Raw genomic sequence first — 24,081 nt, 5'->3', positions numbered from 1 at the left:
ATGCTTCACAAAGCGTGACTAAAAGTCATGCTTCAGTACCAACACGCACATGATATTAACTGCATAACTTTATTGATGATTACGTGGGGGTAGCACGCACCCTACGAACATGTCCTAACCAATGGAACCACACATTACATACCACACACAACTGAGAATCTCAGTGTGATTTTTCATCAGACTTCTGGGTGAAAGACCCCCATTGCAGAAAAAGGTCAAATCAAAAGCAACTTCAAAAATCATACGCAGCATGATTTTGGGCCAATCATTCGCCTGTATTTAGGACATGCGTTTGGTTTTTTTACTACTACTACTAATAATGGTATATTTACCCAGGGTAGCCACTTAAATTCCGAAAACTTCTCCCAGCGGGCCCTGCTATTATTATTACCCGGCTAAACTAGGCTACCGAATCAGGTGCACACAGCATTTTGAGGAATTGTTTCCTGCCGGTACCCATTTATCTCACCTGGGTTGAGTGCAGCAGTGTGGAGAAATTTGTGCTTATATGTGCTTAAACACAACTCTCCCTGCATCGAGGTCCTGATCATACACTTCTTATCTACTCACCCATTGTTTCTTCTTGGTTTGAGATATTTCATCAGAGAGCTTCTGGACTTGCTCATTGTGCTCTTTCTTGCATCTTTGTTCAGTCTCTGTCTTCACCCTCTGGACTTCAGCAGCAAGTTTATCCTTTGCTTCTTTCAATATCTTTTCCTTCTCTGCCTGCCATTCTTGCTTGGCCTACAGTAAATAATAGATTGAATGCCAAGGTCAAAGGTCACATTTCAAATATGATTGAGATCTTATGAAAAATGATAATCCATATTTTATTGTTTGGAATGAAATCTGAAAATAGAAATACTTGCAAGATTCTATTTGCCCAATTGATCGTGGGCCCGGTAGCCGATGTGCAGCGCCAGATCAACATAGCTCTATCCCTTGAATTGTTGAATGCCACACAGGGATGTAGCGACTCCCATCTTTTAATGTCTCTTGGTCCGACGCAGCTGGAGCTTGAACTCCTGGTTGTGAGACGGATGCTCTACCAAATGAGCTAACACACCGGTTATGTTAGAGTACTTGGGGGGGGGCTGGACACAAGATTTTCTCAGTATATTCAATAGAAACTTTGGCTTATTTCTTCATGTATTCATCTTTGACCTTTTGATTTCAATGTCACAGATAGGGGATTTGTTTGGGTTGTGTGATATTTCTTACCTTCCATATTGCTCTCTGCATTATTCAGTGATTTAACAAATTTGGTTTGCCTGATATAGGTTCATCCTTCTTGCTACTTAGTGTGAATTTCAAAACTAATTTTTTGCTGGGCTACATATACTACTTTACATTTTCCAATGAGCACATTGAAAATAAGTTTCTTAAAACATTCCCCAAGACTACAGACTAACTGAAATAGAAAAATGTTACCTTATCTAAGACTTCTTTGACAGCCTTGTCCAACTTCTTCTTATAATCGGCCTCTAGCCTTGATCGAAGAGCTGGCGTTGTCGTCTTGGTATTGTCTTCGAGTCTGCTCTGGGATGTTCTCGAGTTTGGAGATGTTCTTGAGTTCGGAGATGTCCTTGAGTTCGGAGATGTCCTTGAGTTGGGTGACGTCGTCTCACTTGTACCTTCCTCCTCAAGAGGCGGAGGTGGGGTGTCATCTAGGGGACTGTCTTCTATCGGTGCTTCATCATTGTCCTCTGGGACTGCATCCATCGGCTCGGGATCTGGCGCAGTTTCCGCTTCAGTTTTGGTCTGATTGGGTGAGGACAGCCAGATGTAATTAAAGTATTGACAGCTTAGGACGTGGTTAGGAAATACTCCACCATCATGGACATTGGTCTAATCTGTTCACCCTAACGAATGTTTCCTATATATTCACAACTGCATTTTCTCTCTCACTCCTCTATTTTTTCACCAATGTCCCTTCCTTGATTATTCTCATCACTCTACCCCCTTCCCATTTCTTCTCTCTCCCCAGAAAACCACAGCAGGGGGCCTTTTTCTTTAAGAGTTAAAAATGTAACTTTGACAATAAATACCATGGTAACATGGCTCTGCACCCAATAAAATCAAGAACTACATATCAGTTAACAAAGTTACCAAAGTTACCATAATTGTATAGTCTTCTAAAATTGGTCCCTGGAGGAAATACTTACTTTTGAAGCAGTCTTTGGTCCTGGTGATGATGATGAACCTTCCTCTGCTTTGAGTTTCTTGTTAACAGGCTCGTCTATTTCAGGTGGTGATGTCTGACTGGTGCTCACACTATGGTCCTGTTCAATAGATCAGACAATATACATTTTTTAAAAGTACAAGATGGGAGAGATACTCTCATTTATTACTCTCAATATTAAAGGATAATTCCATTCCAACAAAAATTTGATTTGAAAAAAGGGGAAAAATCCAACAAGCAAAACACTGAAAATTTCATCAAAATTGGATGTAAAATAAGAATGTTTTGTCATTTTAAATTTCACAAAACAGTTTATGCTCATCCTGGTCGGTATGCAAATTGGCAGACTCATGACGTCACCCACTCATTTTTTCTTTTGTATTTTATTTTATCATATGAAATATGAAATATTACAATTTTTTCCTCCTTGTCAAGTGAAACAAAGTTTCATTTCTCCCAGAACATGTGGAATTACCATTGTTATAACAGTTTATGGTCAAGTTAAGTTGGTCCTTCTTGTCAAATCTGTAAAAATTGAAATATTTTATAATTCAAACAATAAAAAACAAAAGAAATAGTAAGTGATGGACATCATTGACTCTCTCATTTGCATATCACTGAGTTGTGCATTTAACTGTTTTGTGAAAAATAAGCGAAAATTAAAAATGTCATAACTTTCTTATTTTACATCCGATTTCGATGAAATTTGCAGCGTTATGTTTGTTTGATTTTTCTCTATCGATTCAAATTAACAATTTTCTGGGGTGGACTTGACCTTTAATATTAATAATAATAATAATAGTCAGTTCTTGTATAGCGCATAACACATTATGAATAACGTCTCAATGCGCTTCCAAAGGACTTGGATATTATTACCCTGGCTGTAGCTCAAGCAGCTTTTACACTCGGCATTTCAAGGAATAAATTCCTGCCAGGTACCCATTCACCTCACCTGGGTTGAGTGCAGCACAATGTGGATTAACTTCTAAATTAAAATACAACTAAAAAAATAACATATTTGCTTTAATATTCATTATCAATATAAGACATTTAAAATCATTAGTAGTACTTGCAAAATGAATATGCAGTATTAAAAGAGAATTGTCCCCAAAATATGTCAGACAAGCTTGAAAAGAGAGATCATCTTTTCTTGTCAGCTTATCATTAAATCATCAAGGAAATCCTTTCAATGCTACATAACAGGCAGGACACACCACCAGCTCTCCCACACAGTGTGAACAGCATTTTGCATACATGATTCATGAATGGAAATCTCATGGGCCCGTATTCTGAAGTCGCATTTAACTTAGACCATGGTCTAACTCTGTGCTGAAATTATGGGAAGCCAAACATTTCAAAATTTTGTTTACAGTGAATGCTCATGATTATTGTGCTCTTTAGTCTTTACTAATTCTTTAATGGTGAAGACAACTGATCCTTTCCAGGCTGTTTTGGAGTCAATGGGCTGATACATTTAACCTCTACTGTTATAGATTTATGTAACAACTGGCTTTCCATAGTTAAACCACAACTTACTGTATAAGCTGTTATTTTCGCGGGGGTTTTATTTTCGCGTATTTCGCGAATTGCCGATCGGACGAGAATTTAACATCACGCAAAAATACTGACACATTTCTTAGTCAATGCCGATGCGCCCAGGCCCAACAGCAATTCTTTGCTACTAAAAACATCCTGCATAGTGAGAAAATATAGATATGCACCTCTGTATGTACAAAAAATAAGGCTTTGAAAGTACAGTTAGTGATTCAAAATGTTAGCTAGAATTTCACTTTTTCTAATTTCTCAAACAAAATCAGAGCCTAAACTATTTCCTAACATTATTTATCAATATTTATACACTCACTGTAATATTAAAATGTATTTTCCATGAAATGATTTTATTTATTGTCATCTGATTGACTCTTTACACACGACTTGGTACCTAAATATTCATAAGTCACATGACCAGAATTTTTAGGTAAAGATTCTGTTCACAAAATTCCACATTTTGCACTTTTACCAACTTTTTGAAAAATGAATCGAACAAAACACAAATTCCAAAGATTGGTAACCCTGTAGATCCTGTGGCATGATGAATTTTTATCTAAAGGTTAAAAAAGTGAAATTTATGCCACCTTTTTCCACAATTTGTATCTGTTTTTACAGGGACATATTTATGTACAAAAGATATCAGCATAGTGACTTTGAGGAGTATAGATTTGCACATGAATTGCACTAGTTTTGCTTCTTTGAAATGCTATGGAAATGTTTCGTACATCTTCCGATCGCGAATTTAACAACCCGCGAAAATGTCGGGACCCCGCGATTCGCGAAAAATTCTGAACGGAAAAATAACAGCTTTTACAGTAAAACCAGGCTTTAAATAAAAACAGACTTCAGAATACGGGCCATTGGTTCTACACTTTAGATTTTATTTTCATATTTTCAATTTTTTAAAATATTTTTTAATTTTTATTTTACATGTATTTTATTCATTTATTTCATTTATCTATTTATTTATTTTATTTCTTTTTTTTGGGGGGGGGACAACGGCTTTGTATAAGACTCAATGGCCCATATTCCAGTTTAACTTTGTTTCAAATGCGAAAAGCCAAATGTGAGGAAATTCTTTTACATAAATTTGATATGTGATTTCTCAGTACTTATGTTCTGTCTTGCAAATCATAACTGCACTGTTTTTTATACTCACCCTTGAAGCATTGTAAGAAATGCAGTCAATACAATAATAAAGCAAGCTCTTTGGCAAGCTTTGCTTGCCTAAATTTTAGAACAGAGTTAAACCATACATGTAGCTTAAGTCTAATACAATTCAGAATATGGACCAAGCATATTTTTTCTTAATTTATTTTGGGAATTACTTTACATAACCTACTGCCTGAATATGAATGGGGATTTTTCCGGGCTCTTTTGAGCATTTTGGGGGCAAAATCGCCCCGAGCAGAGCCCCATGTACTTTTATCCCCGATGTGAGCTATTGTTTAATATATTACATTACCGTCATTTCTGTAGAGATTTTGTTCAAATAAGCATCGTATGACTGACAATCATAAATCAGCAATGATGGTACAATTATATTCAGTCATTTTCATTCCTTCTGACAAAATATTTGAGCACCATTTTTACCCTGCTAGACATCTTTTTTTATAATCACCAGTTTAAGGGGAATGAAAACTTTGGAAGAAATAGGCTTGTGTAGAAACAGAAAAATCAAAGAATAAGAATAAAGAAAGTTTGAGAAAAAATCGGACAAATAATGAGAAAGTTATGAGCATTTAAATATTGCAATCACTAATGCTATGGAGATCCTCCCATTGGCAATGCGACAAGGATGTGTGATGTCACTGATGAACAACTTTCCCTTTGGTGGACTATAAAATACCCTCAAAATGTCTCTTTTTGCTGTTTCTTATGATGATACAAACTCTTTATCCATGATGTATTCTTAAAAAATATGTATTACATGCCCTCATGTAAACAGAGCACATTATTTATGGATAGATGTGATAAAAGAGGCAATTCTAGTAAAATATATACAGTACTAAAGTAAGGGGAGAGTTGTTCACAAGTGACATCACACATCTTTGTCGCATTGCCAATTTGCTATCTCCATAGCATTAGTGATCGCAATATTCAAATGCTCATAACTTTCTCATTATTCGTCCGATTTTTCTCAAACTTTCGTTGATCTGTTTCTTTGATTTTTCTGTTTTCACACAAGCTATCTTGTTCCAATGGTTTCATTCTCCTTTAAAATTTCATTAACACATTGCAAAGGGCAATACAACCTCAATACTATTGACGTTGTATTGCCTTCTGCAATGTGTTAGCACTGCAAAATATATGAGAAATTAGAAATGCATTACAATGTTGTTTTATATCAGAATCAACTTGTCATCTCATTCTCAAGTATTTAAAAAGAATTTACCATCAGCTCAAAAGAATGGCACTACAATCTATTATCACATCCAAGTTCTGTCATGAATCACAATATGTTATAAATCTCTGTTCAATAGAGAATCAAGCCAGCACTGAATCAGTGGTGCGTTTTGTCTCCACATAAATTGTCTGCTATCATTATTCATGCTACGCCAAATGTCAATTGATTCAAATTCAGATTCATTCTACTATTAAACAAAATTATCACGCCTTTTTGTTTGTTGAACCATGGAAAAACAAAACCTCATTCACTTGCCCATATTACTTCATCTTTTGAAGAGCTGTGATTTTCTTGTAACATAAACAATATCCATCTTTATACATCTAACCCAATTCATAATACTTTGTCTTTTAGATCTGCAAACCTCATTACATTCAGAGACATCATGCATGTATTTATGATAATATCATTCTCCATTCTGACCATCAAAGGAGAAATCTGATTCATTACATATCAAATGATGTAATAGTATCTAAATGGCTCGTATGGTGGCATCTCATGCGCTGCTGCTGATGTGCGAAGCAAACCAGCCTGAAAGGGAGAGCAAAGCGACCCGCAATTTGCAGCCACAGTTGAACTAGTCTGCTACTGTATGCACACACTGCAGATGTAGGTCTACGTTCAGACTAATGATGTAACACCGAGCTATACAAACACAAAACACATTACTCTTCAACTACAAAAATAAACACATGAAAATAAATTCCAAAATGTTCCTACATGTACATGTAGACCCTGGCCTATAATTGTTCACATCCAAAAAGCTACCTTCGTGATATGTTTTAGCACATCAGCATCGATTCTCAAACTGATCCTTAATTCCTTCTGGGATACCCCAAAACACCAAATTGTTTCTTTTGGAACGATTTCCTAGGTCATCGCATCTCCTTTCAACAGCTCCCCTTGCAAGTATGGATTCTTGCTCCTGACTACACTTCTCTTTATTAGATCCTTTACTTTTTTTAAAACAAGCTCCACACTATGTCGTACTGTATCGACTTTCCCCTTACTCACACTGCATTCTGCTTCCAGGTGACAGAATGTAGCTTCCATTTTATCAAGACGACCAATGACTCCTTCCAACATCATCATTATTCCATCCAACTTCTCATGTACCCAACACTGCTTCCCCTCCTCGTCTGTACCATAGGTGAGATCATTCTCTCTGCCGTTGCCCTCTCCTTTTTCCGTAGCACGTACTTCGATCCCATCTATTAAGTTTCCATGAATTCTGTATGATTTACGTTTAGCACGACAGTCTGCAAGGTTCTTACTTTAAAAGGGCTTTAACACGAAGTATTTATTCATTTTGCAGAATATTACGGATCGGTAGGTTTAGAATAGCCAAAATATTGATTTTACCCTGAAAACCGTCGATGTGGATCTACTTAGCCCGACACATGCGCATTCATCTGGCATGTGCTAATTTGATGAGGACATTTTGTTATTGATAAACTTGCTACGATTACAAAATCAAACATGTTTTGACTGATTTATCATAACATGAACTAATAATCTAAGATAAAAGAATCATTCATAAACTAAAGACATAGTTAAAGAACACAATGTATGTACAAGTAAAAAGCATGATAGGGAATTTTAATAGCCTCAAAGTCAAACTTTTAATTCTCCTAAAAAAAAGATCAAATTCATGCACATGTACAGTGCAAATTATACACTTCCACGGTGAAACGTCAGTTTATACATGCATTTTACAAATTTGTCGAACAAATGTATATCTGGAAATTTATACATGTACTTTTTTATAAATATTTGAGGAAAGAAGCCTAATTATCTAAAATCAAATCAAATAATTGATTGTATAGTTACCCTTTAAGGTATTGTGCACCCCAAGAGAGTCACAAAGAGTGAACTATGCCCAGATCTGAAGATCACAAGAGGCTATTTACCAGCCCAGAAAATCGGTCAATATTTGTATTTTACTGAGAGGAGTAAATAAAAATTTGGTCCTTTAGTGTTTTGTTCAGTCTGCATTGTCTAGTCAACCTTATTTTCATTTGCATGTACATCTCATAGAATCTAGCAACTTTTCTTCCAAGTTTAAAAGCGGATGGCCCATTTTGGTATTGTACAATAAGATGTGAGAGGACAATTTTAAAGCTTGCATGAGTGAAACCACTCATCACATATGGGGGGGGGGGCTACTTTACCATTTTCCGGGTAACTGAAACCTCTGAAATATCTCAAAGAAGAACACTGACCCTAGAATCATGTTACAAGAAGAATATTGCTTGATAACCTAACTTCATTTTTAAACAAAATATTTAATAATCAAAGCTTTTCATTTTTGTTGCAAAATAAATGGGAAAGAGCTACACACAGAGACTACACCTATCCCCCCCCCCTTCTACACACATATACCTCTGATGTTGAAACAGCTAGAAAAGGTAATATCACTTTATGTTTTCCATTAGAATAAGAGTGTCGCTAAGGCGAGCACATAATATGCCTGCCCGTAAAATGGAAAATGGAGTTATTGGTCAAGCAGAAAAGTTGAAGGTGACAACTTCACCTTTGACCTTCTGACCTCAAAATTGAAATCCTGGGATCTATGCTAGTATCATACACACTAAATTATATGAGCATAAGTTAAGTCAAACTGAAGTTATCGAAGTCATCATCATCATCATCCTTCCTCGTCATTGTCATCACCATATCCAGCATCACCATCACAACCATAACTACCATCACCACCACCACCATCCTATCATCTTCATTATCCTCATCACAATCATTATCATCACCCTTCCTCATCGTCATCATCATCATCATCAACATCATCATCAACATCATCATCATCAACATTATCATCATCATCATCATCAACATCATCATCACCATCACCACCATCATCATCATCACTATCAACATCATCATCACTATCAACATCATCATCACTATCATCATCATCATCATCATCAAAATCATCATCATCATCATCAACATTATCATCATCATCATCATCACCACCATCATCATCACCATCACCACCATCATCATCATCACTATCATCATCATCATCACTATCATCATCAACATCACCACCATCATCATCACCATCACCACCATCATCATCATCACTATCATCATCATCACTATCATCATCATCAACATCACCACCATCATCATCACCATCACCACCATCATCATCATCACTATCATCATCATCACTATAATCATCATCAACATCACAATCATTATCATCATCATCATCACCACTACCATCATCAGTTCATCGTCACTATTATCATCATCACAATCATTACCATCATCAACCTTCATCATTATCATCACCATATTCAGCACCACCATCACCAACATAACTACCACCACCACCATCACCATCCCATCATCTTCAGCATCCTCATCACCATAATCCTAATCATCCAGGTCACCATCATCATCCACCTCCTGCTACATAACGTACCTGCCCTGCATCCGTTGAGGAGCTTGCCCTGACAACATGCCTTGCCTCACACTGCGCATCCTCATCATCCTCCTCCTCTACAATGCTACTATCCTCCTCATCACCATCATCATCCCCCTCCTTCTTCAGCTTCCTCTTCCGTCCCGACGTTGAAGAGGTCCTTTCCTTAGCTCTGCTCGCCGCTCTCTCTTGATATTCGGCCAGGTTGGCCATGTAGGTATCCATCTCTTTCACAGCGGAACGCCAGCCTATAGAGGGCTTGTGTCTCAGTTTGTTGCGTTCTACGGTAATCTCACGGAGATGGCAAAGATCGATCCACGCTCTGCAATTTGCAAATTTACGATAAAATATATTTCAATGGTGATGGAATTTAGGAATGATCAAAATTTGAGAAAAAGAAATAAGGAGACAATATGGATCTGTGTGAGAGATAAAGATTCAACAAATTGCGATAGGATGTCATTTTTCTAACAGTCATAACGTTTCCCCCTTTTCTCGGATTTTTATTCAAACTATCCCATTTGACACTAATCATTTCAATATCAAGTTTTGATTCCCTTTTAATATAATTAAATAAAAGTCTTTTGAGCATCAAAATGTTTCCCCCATTATTTCAATGAACATACCAACACTATAGTTTGAGATGGATATTTGACAATAGAGATGGATGAAGGCATATCAAAAACACAAAGTGAAACAGAGACAATGAAAGTCCCAATCAGAGGAGGTACAACGAAGTTTAGCAATATTTTTTCGTGTACAAACCCACTGGGATAAGAGGCATGAAAAAAAGTATTCCAGAGACAAGTAAACTTTGTTTTCTTGAAAAGAAAAGAAAGAAAAATGAAACTTTGGACATAGAAGAATCTTTCTATTTCTTAAGTTTGCACCAATCAAAACAATCTAGTAATGCATGAATGAATTCGTAATAAATTCTTCCAGGCTAAATAAGACCCAAGTTCCTTGGAAGTGCAGAGACATTACATCATAATGTAAAATGTGCTATGCAAGAACTCTCTATTATTAAAATGACTCATGTTATGAAATCATTAAATCATATACAACCAAGCACATGCCATCATTATAATGTAATGAGTTTGTCCGCGCAATTTTGGACTATTTTTAAGATTTGAAACCCACAATGAGCCTGAGAGAAAAGAGGTGCGATTTGTCTCAATTTGGGTCTGTAGCACAAAGAGCTACATTTAATCGCAAACTCGCACAATCAAGCCCAAGTCCTTAATATGCGCAATCTATTGGTTGAAAGTCAAGTTGCACTTGACTTTCGGAGTTGCGTTTGATCACAATTCCTTCTCCAATGGGCCCATATATGAAATACCACACAAAATGATGATGAGCTTTGTTGCATCAATCTGTACAGGGTTGTTAAAGGTATTGTTTAACTTTGTGAGCAGTCGATTTAAAAAATTCTCAAACCAAGATGAAACATGTGTACAAGTGCATGTATTAGAACTAATAAACCCTGAAAACAACCATTATTGAGAATGAAAAGCTAAAACTACAAGGCAAACCCTGATTTTGTAAATAGGTGTCTTATAGACGCCTAAATAGTACACATAAGTGTATGGGATGAAATTAAGATGGTGTTTCCGGTCACTTTATATTTCAATTTTTGAAGCACTAAATAATTATTTTCGAACGCAATTTTTTCTGGGCTTCATTTTTGTAACATATCACAGACACAGGTGACAAGTGTGACCTTCTAGCTCAGATTTTTAAAAAGTCAAACCAATGTTAACCAATCACTTTAAGTGTTACCTTTCATGCCGCGATCCGAAGAATCTAACATCTGCGTTTGTGTCTGTTTTCTGTAGTACTTTTGCAGGCCAGAATCCAAAGCCTGTCATCTGGGCCCAGACAAGCTCATGAGGAGGATTCTGTTTTAAATCAATTCAGAGAGATTGAAAAAAATCAATACAAATTGTACATGAAAATGTAAGTTTCCAGTTGTGAAAGTTATCATTTATCATTCTGCCGTGTGAGTAAAAAAAAAAACTTGACACCTCACAAATCCCTAATTTAAGGAAAAGATATGCCATGAACACATAATTATTATATATGGCCTGAAATAATATTCTCCCAAATAATTTGGTACTGTATTTATGTGGTATGGGGTAACGTTTGTATTCTTTGCAGTGATGTAAATTTTGATATGCGCTAAATTAATTCATGACTGCAATGAATGAATCCAGACGTCAATGATGTCATAATCCTATAAGAGTTGCATTAAAATCCATTTCAACACACCTTTTCAGTAATTTACATTATAATAAGCACAATTTAGTATCAATAGTCAAGTTAACATCATTGAAAAGTGATTTGCAAATATGTTTACTAAATCATTCAGGACTTTGACATTATTGACATCTGGATTCATCATTGCAGTCTTGCCTTACTTTAGCGCAAGTCAAAATTTACATCACTGTAAAGAATACCTACCCATTATCCAAGTGTAAAGACTTATAACAAAAATATGGTAACATGGTATTATTTAGAAGATACTCCTTCCAGACATATATCAATTAAGCATTTATGACAAATTTTTCCTTTAAATGGGGATTTGTGAGGTGTAGAGTTTTTTTTTACTCACTCGGTAATGGGTACATACATGTATTGGTACACGATCAACGTCATGCACTGCCAGAAACCCATGAGCTTAAAGCAAGTCTAGATAATTAATACATTTTAATTTCTAAAAATAAGGATAAATTTCAATGATAGTTTTCCTATGAACTTTGACGTATTGATGCCAAAATCCAAGCAAACCATTGTTACTCCAATATGCTTACATTAGTCCCAGTTCAAGTCGAACCCACAAAGGGTTCTTTGGTAATTGCAAGAAAGAAACATTATAAATGACATCAAATGACATCTTGACATCAATTGAAAATCTTACATTAAATAAATTCCAATAATATTTGAGATCAATGACATAGATCTGTAAGACATCGAATGAATTCCCTTTAGGTGTCAGCGAGTAGGAGTAAATTGATAAATTCATATCGGAGTAAAATTGCAAGGTGACAGACAACTACATGTATTGTAGAGCAAGCGAGAAATTGGCATACTTACACAAGGTTTGCAAAACCAATCTTTCTGTGTTCTATCATTGGACATGATGTAACAATCTTTGCAGAGACGGATTTCTGATAGCTAAAAAGGTCAAAGAGAAAAGGCAAAAAACTCATAAGGAAGGAGAGTTTACACTTGTATAATTAGTGTATGATTATATGTAACTGTAAATATCGTGTTTTGATGTGCATGAAATCAAATCAAACTCAAACAATTCAATCACAGATCATAGAGGCTATCATCCCTATAATCAATCAATTAACAGTTCTTTACTGTAATAATAATAATTGGCATTTATATAGCGCTTTATCAATCTACGACTGTTCAAAGCGCTTCACAATTATTATTACCCGGTCACTGGATTCATAGCATTCCAAGCAGCCTGTTAGGCGCAAACTTGCTAAACCAACCACAATGACGGTTGTTTCCTACCAGTACCCAATTAGCACCTGGGTGAGAGTGGCAAAGTGTGGATTGACGCCTTGCCAAAGGGCGTTAGGCCATGGTGGGATTCGAACACACGACCCTCTGATTACAAGGCGAGAGTCAGAACCGCTACACCACGGCGCTTCCACGGCGCTTTCACTTTGGCAGTCAGATTTACTTTGCAAGTACTGACTGCTTCAAGGGATAGTTACAACAATTTTTCCATCCCATGACAAAAGGATGCAACTCTGGGGAATGAGTCTCACAATACATTAGGAAAATGTGTCAATGTATTATGTGAAATTATGTATTAACTTGTTTTTAAATGTCCATAATTGGGGGCTTTGTAACTCAAATTCCTTTAGCATCATGTTGAGTATTCAGAAAATATGCCAAATTACAGTCAAAGTATTTCCCCCTCAGTGATATCTTATCATTGCTATGCCCTTAGTATAGAGCACCGAAATGATGACGTCAGCTGCCATGGTGACTTGGCAGCCTGGTTCTAAACAAATGAATCCTTGGGCCGTTTCATAAAGCTGTTCATTAGATAGGAGCGACTTTATATGACTGGTGATCCTTTCTTATGTGCTAAACCATTACCAATTTTTTATACCATTTACCACAAGAAAGGATCCCAAAATGATAAAAAAAAATCAGGGTTGCTTCCTTTTGTTGAGAGACAGCAGAATTGCCTATAGGAGATTTCTCATTTGTGCCCTGCCTCGAGGCAAATACAGTACCAAAGTGCGAAGTCACAATGTCATGACAACAAAACGGCTGGTTCCAAACAAAGTCGCAACTTACGATCGCCTATACACATTCGTATTTGCAAAAATGGTATTTTTATGTGCAATAGAAACACACGCTATAGAGCGATCTATTAAGCGAGTCGCAATACTTCCAGGTGGGTGTTTCATAAAAGCTGTTTGTAAGTTCAGAACGACTGGTGATCCTTTCTTGTCGTAAATGGTATAATAAATTGGTGATGGTTTAGCGCATAAGGATCACCCGTCAAGTCGCTCCATACTTTTGAACAGCTTTATGAAACGGCCCCCGGATTCGTTTGTTTAGGACCAGGCCGCCATGACACCATGGCAACTGACATCATCGTTTCGGTGCTCTATACTAAGGGCATAGCAATAAGATATCACTCAGGGGGGAAATACTTTGACTGTGAACCAAAAGAGGAAAAGTTTATATTTGATTTATACTGTTAAAGATGTAACCAGCTTTATATAGAGATAATGGCACTGAAATCAAGACTATGCTTAAATCTAGCTTAAATTCATATCTGAATAGTACGTGCCTTAAAACCCAAGATCACAACAACAACAACTGGGTATTGTGGTGTGCATCTGTAATCCAAGCTACACATGGAAGTAACAAATTGATGTAGAGGTTCGAGCCCTGGTCACATTCTTTGGATGGTGACATTGAGGTCAGTTCCAGACAAAACCAATCATATCTTTTTGATATGTGTTTGAAATAACACACAATATTACATAGCTTACCGTATGTAGATTTGAATCAGTGATAGGTCAATACGTTATCATGTGACCATAGCTGCGAGGATCGCATTTGTTATATTCTTGGTTTTGACGTCACCTCAGTGAATATAACTGCGTTGTATTGTCAATTGCGTCATTATATTCACTAAGGTGACGTCACTCGCTGCTTACAGTACGTAATCAGGTAGTTTATTTGATGTACGCACTAGTGTTAACGCGTCAATTGCATTAAGAACGCGCTTGATGTATTTTCCAATTTTTTTTCTATTATGATGATGTAGACGGATCAGAGCTGTAGCAATAATTTCGGGTTGGAGCCAGATGATGAAGGCAATCTCTGATGGTGAATCCACATAGACTATATAATATAACATATATTGCCTGGTCTATTGTTTTAATAAATAACATTTCAACTCCCCTCCGAAGCTATATTTTTCCCTCAAGAGAATATTTTCCCTCAGCGCTGCACGCCTAGGGCAAAATGTAATCCCTTGAGAAAAATATCACTCCGTCAGGGAGTGGGAATGTTATATTCAAACTCTAGGTAGGCAATATCTTTATACACACACACTACTACTTCTACTACTGGCTACATGAATCAATTAAGTGGAATAATTTATGGCTGAACTGAATAAACATCAAGGCAAGGATTTGAACCTGTGTGCCTGATTGAAAAGCAAAAGACATAATCACTACACTTCAATGTTACCATAATCATTAATTTACCAACAACAACAATCCAACAAATGTAAACTTACATCATAGAGGCAGTCTTTTAGGGTTTGTTCACAAATATTAGCTCTCTCACTGACTGGTCCATAGTAAATATGGGCAATGTGAACCAAGGACTTCGCATCACCTTCAAATTCTTCAAGAGTACGATACCTTTTCTCTGACAGTTTCTGACAGGAAGGAAATACATGTAAGAAACTATTACTGTGGTGCTACATTACTTTTAAGAAGTGCTTGCTCAGTCGGGCAAGTAAAGTTTTGAATAGTTGGAATATACTTGCCCAAAATCTATTTCACTTACCCAGAAAAAAATCCTTGAAAAAAAAAGATTTACCTCTTCAAAATAAAGTTTTGCGGTTTTATAAACCATTGATCTTTTTCTCTCTTTGACATAAAATGATCTACCTTGTTATTGCATTTCTTTTACCAAACTTATTTTACCTGCCATGACCAAATTTAGGGTCAACATCATATCATATCGACCCTAATTTTGGTCGTTCTACTGCAAGAATTTTGCTTTCTACTGTGTGTATTTTGCTTGCCCAATTCGGGCAAATAGTTTTGGTCTTTACTTCAAAATGCTTGCCCGACTCTAACTTTTACTTGCCCCGGGCAAATGCTTACGTAGCAACCTGCTGTTTGTGATTTAAGTAAAACTTGCCAATTAATAACAAATTTCAATAACTATATCTAAATTGAACAATACTACATGCATCAGCCAATGTTTGGCTGTAGAGATATCTTTATTGAAAGATTAGACTAAATCAGTATATACTTGAGTTTTTATTTTTCATGATTGTGTTCTGTTTTTTTTTTTCGTACAGTGCAGAAGTGCGCATTTTGGTATAATATTAGTAAAAATAAAACACAAACATTAATCTTATATAAGCAAGCACAACTTAGGTTTAGAGTGATTGCAGATGTACTTTAGTAAATGAAACAATTTTGAGAAATACTTCCTCAGAATTAAAGAAAAACTGTTCATTATCTCATTGTTAAGCAAAACTGGTTGATCCCTTAAACATTTTACAGCAAATTTCCTGAAATAAAGAATATATTACCTCCATCATAGTGGAAAGATCGATGTGTTGATAAACTAGGTTGTAATAATTAGGTAATTCATTCAGGTTAAGCTTCCTTGAGAGATCCCTCGCCTGAAAGATAAAAATGATTGAATTTTTATTAAAAAGGGTGTCTTTAGAGAACAAGTCCACCGCAACAAAAAGTGAATTTTGAAAAAAGGAGAAAAATCCAACAAGCAAAACACTGGAAATTTCATCAAAATCGGATGTAAAATAAGAAAGTTATGACATTTTAAAGTTTTGCTTAATTTCACAAAACAGTTATATGCACATCCTGGTCGGTATGCAAATTGGCAAACTGATGACGTCACCCACTCGATCTTTCTTTTGTACTTTATTATCTGAAATATGAAATATTCTAATTTTCTCCTCCTTTTCAAGTGAAACAAAGTTTTATTCTCCCTGAACATGTGCAATTCTAACAGTTTATGGTTAAGTTAAGTTGGTCCTTATTGTCAAATCTGTAAAAATTGAAATATTGCATTATTCAAACAATAACAAACAAAAGAAATAGTGAGTGATGGAGATCATCAACTCTCCTTCGCTGAGTTGTGCATTTGACTGTTTCGTGAAAAATAAGCGAAATTTACAAATGTCATTACTTTCTTGTTTTACGTCCGATTTCAATGAAATTTGCAGCGTTATGTTTGTTTGATTTTTCTCTATCGATTCAAATCAACAATTCAAATCAACAATTTTCTGGGGTGGACTTGACCTTTAAATTAACAAAATCTTTTGGAAAAGCTGTCAAAACTATGTTTCTATGATTACAAAGGAAATTCTAATATTCATAGAAGCTCCAAGGTTTCCTCTTGTAGTAATCAGATAGCATATTGTTATTGATCATCATAAAGGATTTTTCCTTGAACGCTTTAGCGCCTATTAATATGTCGGCTCAGCTACAGCCGGGGTAATAATATGATACCAATTATCAAAGCGCAGTAGAGTATATGCACATAGTAGCTGCGCTATATAAATGGGCCTATTATTATTATGGAAAATGTTCTTCTAAATATTTTTTTTTTGTCATTTTGGCCCATATTCTGGAGTCAGGTTTGATTTAAACTCTGGTCTTCAGTTATGGTTTAACTATGGATAGCCAATTGTGACATAAATCTCTAACGGTAGAGGTTCATATTATCAGCTCATTTGGCTCTCAAATCATTCTTAATTGTCTGGGAAAGGTAAATAAGATAGTTGCCTTTGGCATTACATGATTATGAAAAAGCACAGTAAACATGAGAAGCAGATAATGTAAACAAAATATTGACATGTCTGGCTTTCCATAATAGCATAGAGTTAGACCATGGTCGAAGTTAAATCTGACTTCAGAATACAGGCCCTTGAGCATCAAAGTAAATGGAGGAGTTGCTCTTATCCTACAACACAAGAATATCACATTATGCGGCCAATCTGAAATTCCAATAGGTAAAGTGATTGCAATAAATGAATTTTCAAAAATTCTTAATAAACATATCTTATACGGATGCTTTAGAGCGAGCAGGTGGGCTGACCAACAAAATAATTCTTACTTTCTTATTGCTGTTTGCAATGTGGCTCACACTTTCAACTACTGTTTTCTGTTTTTATCATTTTCGTTATAACAATGGTTTGGTTTTCCCTTGAAGTAAGAGTTACCCTGCCCTCCCCTTCACATGTATTATAAATACCCGATATATACCACAAAAATGTTACGTGCATGATAGTGTGGAGCGTTGTGGCCCAGTGGATAAGTCTTCTGACTTTGAAACAGAGGGTCGTGGGTTCGAATCCCAGCCATGGCGTAATTTCCTTCAGCAAGAAATTTATCCACATTGTGCTGCACTTGACCCAGGCGAGGTGAATGGGTACCCGGCAGGATTAATTCCTTGAATGCATGAGCGCTGAAAGGCAGCTCGAGCTAAAGCCGGGGTAATAATATTATCAATAATACTAACAACGCGCTTCGGAATAGAATATTTCTAGATAGATGGCACTATAGAAATGCCTATTATCATTATAGCAATCCAAGATTAGAATGGAAGAGGATGGAATAAATAATAATAATAGCTGGATTTATAAAGCATTTTAACCCCGGCTTTAGCTCGAGCTACCATCACCGGCGCTCAATGCATGCAAGGAATTACTCCTGCCGGGTACCCTTTCACCTAACCTGGGTCGAGTGCAGCACAGTGTAATTAAATTTCTTGCTGAAGGAAAACACCCCATGGCTAGGATTCAAACTCACTACCCTCTGTTTCAAAGGCGAGAGTCAGAACCACTAGACCACGATGCACCCACATGAATTTGCGATACATTCAGGGGAAGGAAGGGGCGCAAGTAATGGGGGGGGCAAGAGAGAGGCAGGGAGAATGGGAGACAAGGGAGGAGAGAAGAATGGACCCCTTGCTTACCTTTTCTTTCATTCTGTTGAGAACGTGCAGTAAGATTTTGTTGAGATCCCATTTACTTAACTGTATGCTCTTCTTCTTGAAACTCTATGGTTAGGAAAAAAAGTTTATGAAATCTGACTAATAGTATATAGACCTACAATATTCATATCGTCAAGTCAAGGAATTACACGCACATGCATGGTAAAAACCAGTGAATAGTAAAAAAAATGATATAAAATGTACATTTATTTTCAATGACAAATGTTCCTTTCCGTTATACAATTATTTTGAAAAAATAATGAATATGAGTAAAATTTAATCAAGAATATTATTCTGAAAATGTCATTGAGAACAAAGAGTTGACAAAACTATTAATAATTGCAGAATCATGGAAATCTTTATTTTTTTCCAATTGCAAGATAACAGAAGAAAAAAAATGTGCATTGCGGCAAAGTCAATCGAACAAAAAGAACTGACAGTATTTTGAGGGATAAACACCGTTTTAACTTTTCTGTCATAAGTCTGTGTTTATTATGATTTTTGGTGGTAACAAATTTCATGAAAACCTGCAGTATTTTCAGTTAGAAAACTGTATAAATCTGCTAAAAAAGGACTAGTTGGCATCACTGCACATGCCATTAATATTTACAGCATTTATTAACCAATTAATAAATCAAGAATCCTGTATCATGATCATCATAAGAACACAATCCTTTCCAAAATTATTTCAAGGCAACTCTGTTTTACTGTCAATTCTTAGAGATGATTTCAATACTTACCTCACAAATAGGACAGATCCAAATGCTCAGTATCTTCTCTGGGTCACTGACCTTCACGCAGTCTGGGTGATAGACTCTGCAGCAAGTCCCACAACACAATACATCTCCCCCAGCGTGACACTCAAAACAGTACCAATCATGGGGCTCTTCAGACTAATCAACAAGAGTTTTAGGGAAAGGAAATAACAAATAAGAGAAATAAGGTACTTATAAATCTAGGGTAACCAAGTCCCGAGAGATGTTACACACTACATACATGTATCACATGCCATACAAGAATGGAATACAATTTATTCCACTTTTGGTAGAACCTCCAAATTATTTTGTTACACTACTTTTTAAGTCATTCACAAAGGAGTCATGCATATCATTAAAAACAATTTAATGAAACATTAGTCCAGGGCTTTGTAGTAAGCAATTCATTGCTAACTTCTGATGGTTTATAGTCAAATATTATTTTGTTTGACCAATATAACTATCGGAAGAACTGTTTAAATGTTCAATTGACTGGAAATATTTGTAACAGAGCAACAAGCTGGCATCAACCAGAGCGCAAGCAAAGTATGGTTAAAATGGAAACACAAACTATATCTAGGTTTTTTTTAAGGTCTGCTTTAAGATAACACGAGTTATTGAAAACATTCCCTATTACATTATTTTTTTCATAAAATCTGGTGTCGGGTCATTCCATGCCAATTCACCCAATGAATGTGCAATTTTGCACCCGACCGTCTCAGAATTTGTTGTAATTTGGTATACATAAAATTCACCATGGCCCAAGCACAAAACAAAAAAAATTAGTCCAATCGGTCCGTCGGTTCTCGTGCTACGGCCCGCCCTTTTCTCCTTGTTTTGACAAAAATGGGCGTGACCTTCAACTTTCAATGGCCACTGCGTCGTTACGTGTCGACCAATTTTCATGAAACTGGTACCATTTGATAGGAAATTCAGAGAGGAATCCAAAACATGCATCGAATAATGTATTGGAGCAATTTATAAGGTCATGACCTTTGACCTTAACTTTGACCTTGAGTTTGACCCCCGGACAAATAATTTTTTAACTTGATTTTCGTGTATGTTAATTATTGGTATGATATTGACAAAATATGTTAAAATCAATGATGATATTTTATTTCTTCACCTTTAAAAACTCTTCCAAAGATACCATGAAATTTCACTCTAGTCCCACACACTGATATTCATGTTAGTAAAGTGTTTACCAGTTACATGATTTCTTCCAATCTTCAGTTACAGCATGCAAACACATGAAAAGAAATTAAGCTTAATCAGTTTACAAATAAAAGATTAAACCTTTATGCTCATGAATAGGTATCTGTTCAGGCATCTTATGATTCAGCAATATATATCATATACATATGGTCATTTTCAAACAAAAGTGGACATGGGGGTGAAAATTAAAACATGCTAGAAATCATTAGGCTTTAATGTTTTTTGAAACTAGACATCTTAAAGTATATTATTCCATTTCAGTTACATAAAATTATTAATTATGTCTTGAGATACAGTGAATTTTATGCAAGGGAAATTAAATGTTAAAAAATGTTGATTTTTGCATTAAAATTCACATATTGCCTATCACAATATAAAATTTGTATTAGAAGCGCATTTGCTGGCAAGATACAAGCTGTGCATTGTATCTAACTCCTAAATAGCAAAAAAAATTATGTGAAGTGTTTTTCTGAAAAAAATAGGGTTTCAAAGTTTTCAAAACTGGTTGTCGTGTCACTCACGTTTTAAATACAAAAAGTTTTCTAGAGCTGTGCATTCTGAAAATTAATTTATCCCAGTACAGGAGCAAATACAGTTTTCCTGTACCTTATTGTATATAAAGTAACTTGGTCTAATGTGTTAAGGTAAAGCTGAAATTAACTGTTAAAGTTGTGTCGTGTCACTCACAATGTCGTGTCACTCACGAAATGTCGTGTCACTCACGGTACTATATTGTGTATAAAAAAGGACATCCAGTAATTTTTTAAGCGTTTTACCAGGGATACAGTTAAAATGTTATTCCTGACATCATTTAGGCCTATTTTAGGCTAATAATTTCCTCCATTTTCCTAATTTCACTCCTTTTTATGGAAATATTGCATTTGACATTGAGTTCATCTATTTTCTCTCCTCTCCATGGAACTTTGGTTTAAAAAATCCTGACAATTTTCCATTGGTGTGAAGACTCGGATCCTAATTCATATATTGGTGAATGTACTGTGATTAAGAATATAATAACATAATCAACACAAAATTATGAATGTATCAAGAGAAAAACCACTATACTTTAGCAATTGACATATTTACAATGCATAAAGGGTTGGTGATGGTGATGGTTCAAGTCATACAGGTATGACTTGAACATTCTCTCTCCATTTACAGAAATGAGCAGAAAGTTCACCTTTCTTTTTAGCAATGTATTTCTTTGTTATACTCATTAAGAAAGCTAGAAAAGTCAGTGATCTTATTTTGAAATTTGCAGAAATTTTAGTGGTAAAGTAGTGTATGAGATATAAGAGATCTCCATGAAAACCAAACATTTTTTTCAAATTCAGAAAGAAATTTTTTTTTTTTCCTTTGAATTGATTAAATCAACCTTTTCATTTGCCATAAAGCTTGTATTCCAGGACATGAAATAAACAAATTTGCAAGAAAACATAAACATTTCAGGTGAGAATGTCTGAGATTTGATAGAAAATTTTGGATATTGCTTGAAGCAGTTACATGCCAAGTTCAAAATCATTATTTGTTCGGCCACCATTCATACTGCTAGAGATTAACTACATGTAGGGTCTGAACAGCAAGCTAACGTAAGCGGGCCGATGTGTGTTCAGAGCAGATTTGCATTTACACATATTCATTACAACAAAATGATGCATGTTCATGTAGGTCCCAACAAGTCCCAACTGAGACTGCATTTTGATTTGAGCATCTTTGGATGGGTTGCCATGTATGGGTAGATCTTTTTTTTGGGGGGGTACCCTGATAAGAACAGAGCTGGACCTTGAGGAGAAAAAGCTATTGAGGTACATGTTGTATAAAGGGAGGCTGGTTGGGATGCTGAATTGGATTTTAGGGTGACATCCAAGGGCTTAGAAAAGGAAAGGCTAATGACTTGTAGTTTTAGGTAATGCTGAATTGTAAACCTGTAAACTTTCATATACAGATAGGAAGAGTTAAAAGTTTTGAATGAAATCAGGCCACAAAAAGAATGTTTGAGTTGATGTCAATGCCAAGACCACATAACAAAGTGCCTCCTCCTCCTCCAAAGAGGAGTGGTAGAAGCCCTAGTGTGACAATAATGTGGTATGGAATAGAGAATGTGAGTTGATGGGTAAATATGACCATAAACCAAGAATAAAACATCAGGATGACATATTATCAACTTTAAAGAAAGCAGTTATTATGTAATTAAGCTTGTTTTTTGGTTAATGGTATTTTACTCTTGTACATCATGCCAAAAATACTTTCATTGTTGAGATAAATGTTGTATTTTTGCACATGTCGTGTCACTCACGTTTTGGATGTCGTGTCACTCACGGTACATAGGAGGGTACCATTTTCCATAGAGAAGGTTTGATTGATTCTAACTATATGTATCAGATAGGTACACTATTTATGTCCAGTTACTGGTACTCACAGTACTCCTTGACAACTAGTTGGGCACGAATCCAACCATATGTGTTAATGGTCAGAAACCCATGTCCAAAATTTGTCGTGTCACTCACGCACCATTTTTTAATCATATCTACTATAACGAATTGTTGAATTCAAATCAAACTCGGAGTGGCCCATGCCAGTCCTATATTGTATATAATATAGTAGCCATGATTGATTCATAACCTTTAAGTTTGAAGATATGAGCCCTTAAACCTCTCCGATTGTCGTGTCACTCACGTTTGAAAATGACCATATATATACATGTATATATTTTGATGATAAAAGTGAAGACTTTACTACCATGAATATATATGATATATATTGCCGAACATCAAAATGAATATATATTGATGAACATCAAAATGCCTAAACAGATACCTATTCATGAGCATAAAGGTTTAATCTTTTATTTGTGAATTGATTAAGCTTAATTTCTTTTCATATGCTTGCATACTGTAACTTAAGATTGGAAGAAATCATGTAACTGGTAAACACTTTACTAACATGAATATCAGTGTGTGGGACTAGAGTGAAATTTCATGGTATCTTTGGAAGAGTTTTTAAAGGTGAAGAAATAAAATATCATCATTGATTTTAACATATTTTGTCAATATCATACCAATAATTAACATACACGAAAATCAAGTTAAAAAATTATTTGTCCGGGGGTCAAACTCAAGGTCAAAGTTAAGGTCAAAGGTCATGACCTTATAAATTGCTCCAATACATTATTCGATGCATGTTTTGGATTCCTCTCTGAATTTCCTATCAAATGGTACCAGTTTCATGAAAATTGGTCAACACGTAACGACGCAGTGGCCATTGAAAG

General features: G+C 35.7%; 1 protein-coding gene across 1 annotated transcript in view; it reads right to left on the bottom strand.

Moving 5' to 3' along the window:
• Positions 1-24,081, bottom strand: part of LOC121426364 (zinc finger MYND domain-containing protein 11-like) — a 31,984-nt gene that overhangs the window by 2,463 nt on the left and 5,440 nt on the right. Inside the window, exons 3-12 of the mRNA XM_041622644.1 lie at positions 19,584-19,736; positions 18,826-18,909; positions 16,412-16,504; positions 15,377-15,520; positions 12,682-12,762; positions 11,368-11,486; positions 9,589-9,910; positions 2,166-2,282; positions 1,432-1,761; positions 571-744 (exon numbers count right to left, since the gene is read on the bottom strand). Coding sequence (XP_041478578.1) covers positions 571-744; positions 1,432-1,761; positions 2,166-2,282; positions 9,589-9,910; positions 11,368-11,486; positions 12,682-12,762; positions 15,377-15,520; positions 16,412-16,504; positions 18,826-18,909; positions 19,584-19,736 — 1,617 coding nt within the window. The remainder of the gene's footprint in view (positions 1-570; positions 745-1,431; positions 1,762-2,165; positions 2,283-9,588; positions 9,911-11,367; positions 11,487-12,681; positions 12,763-15,376; positions 15,521-16,411; positions 16,505-18,825; positions 18,910-19,583; positions 19,737-24,081) is intronic.

This window comes from Lytechinus variegatus, chromosome 13, assembly GCF_018143015.1.
Source record: "Lytechinus variegatus isolate NC3 chromosome 13, Lvar_3.0, whole genome shotgun sequence".
NCBI classification, from domain to species: Eukaryota; Metazoa; Echinodermata; class Echinoidea; order Temnopleuroida; family Toxopneustidae; genus Lytechinus; species Lytechinus variegatus.
This window is presented reverse-complemented; position numbering and strand designations above follow the sequence as displayed.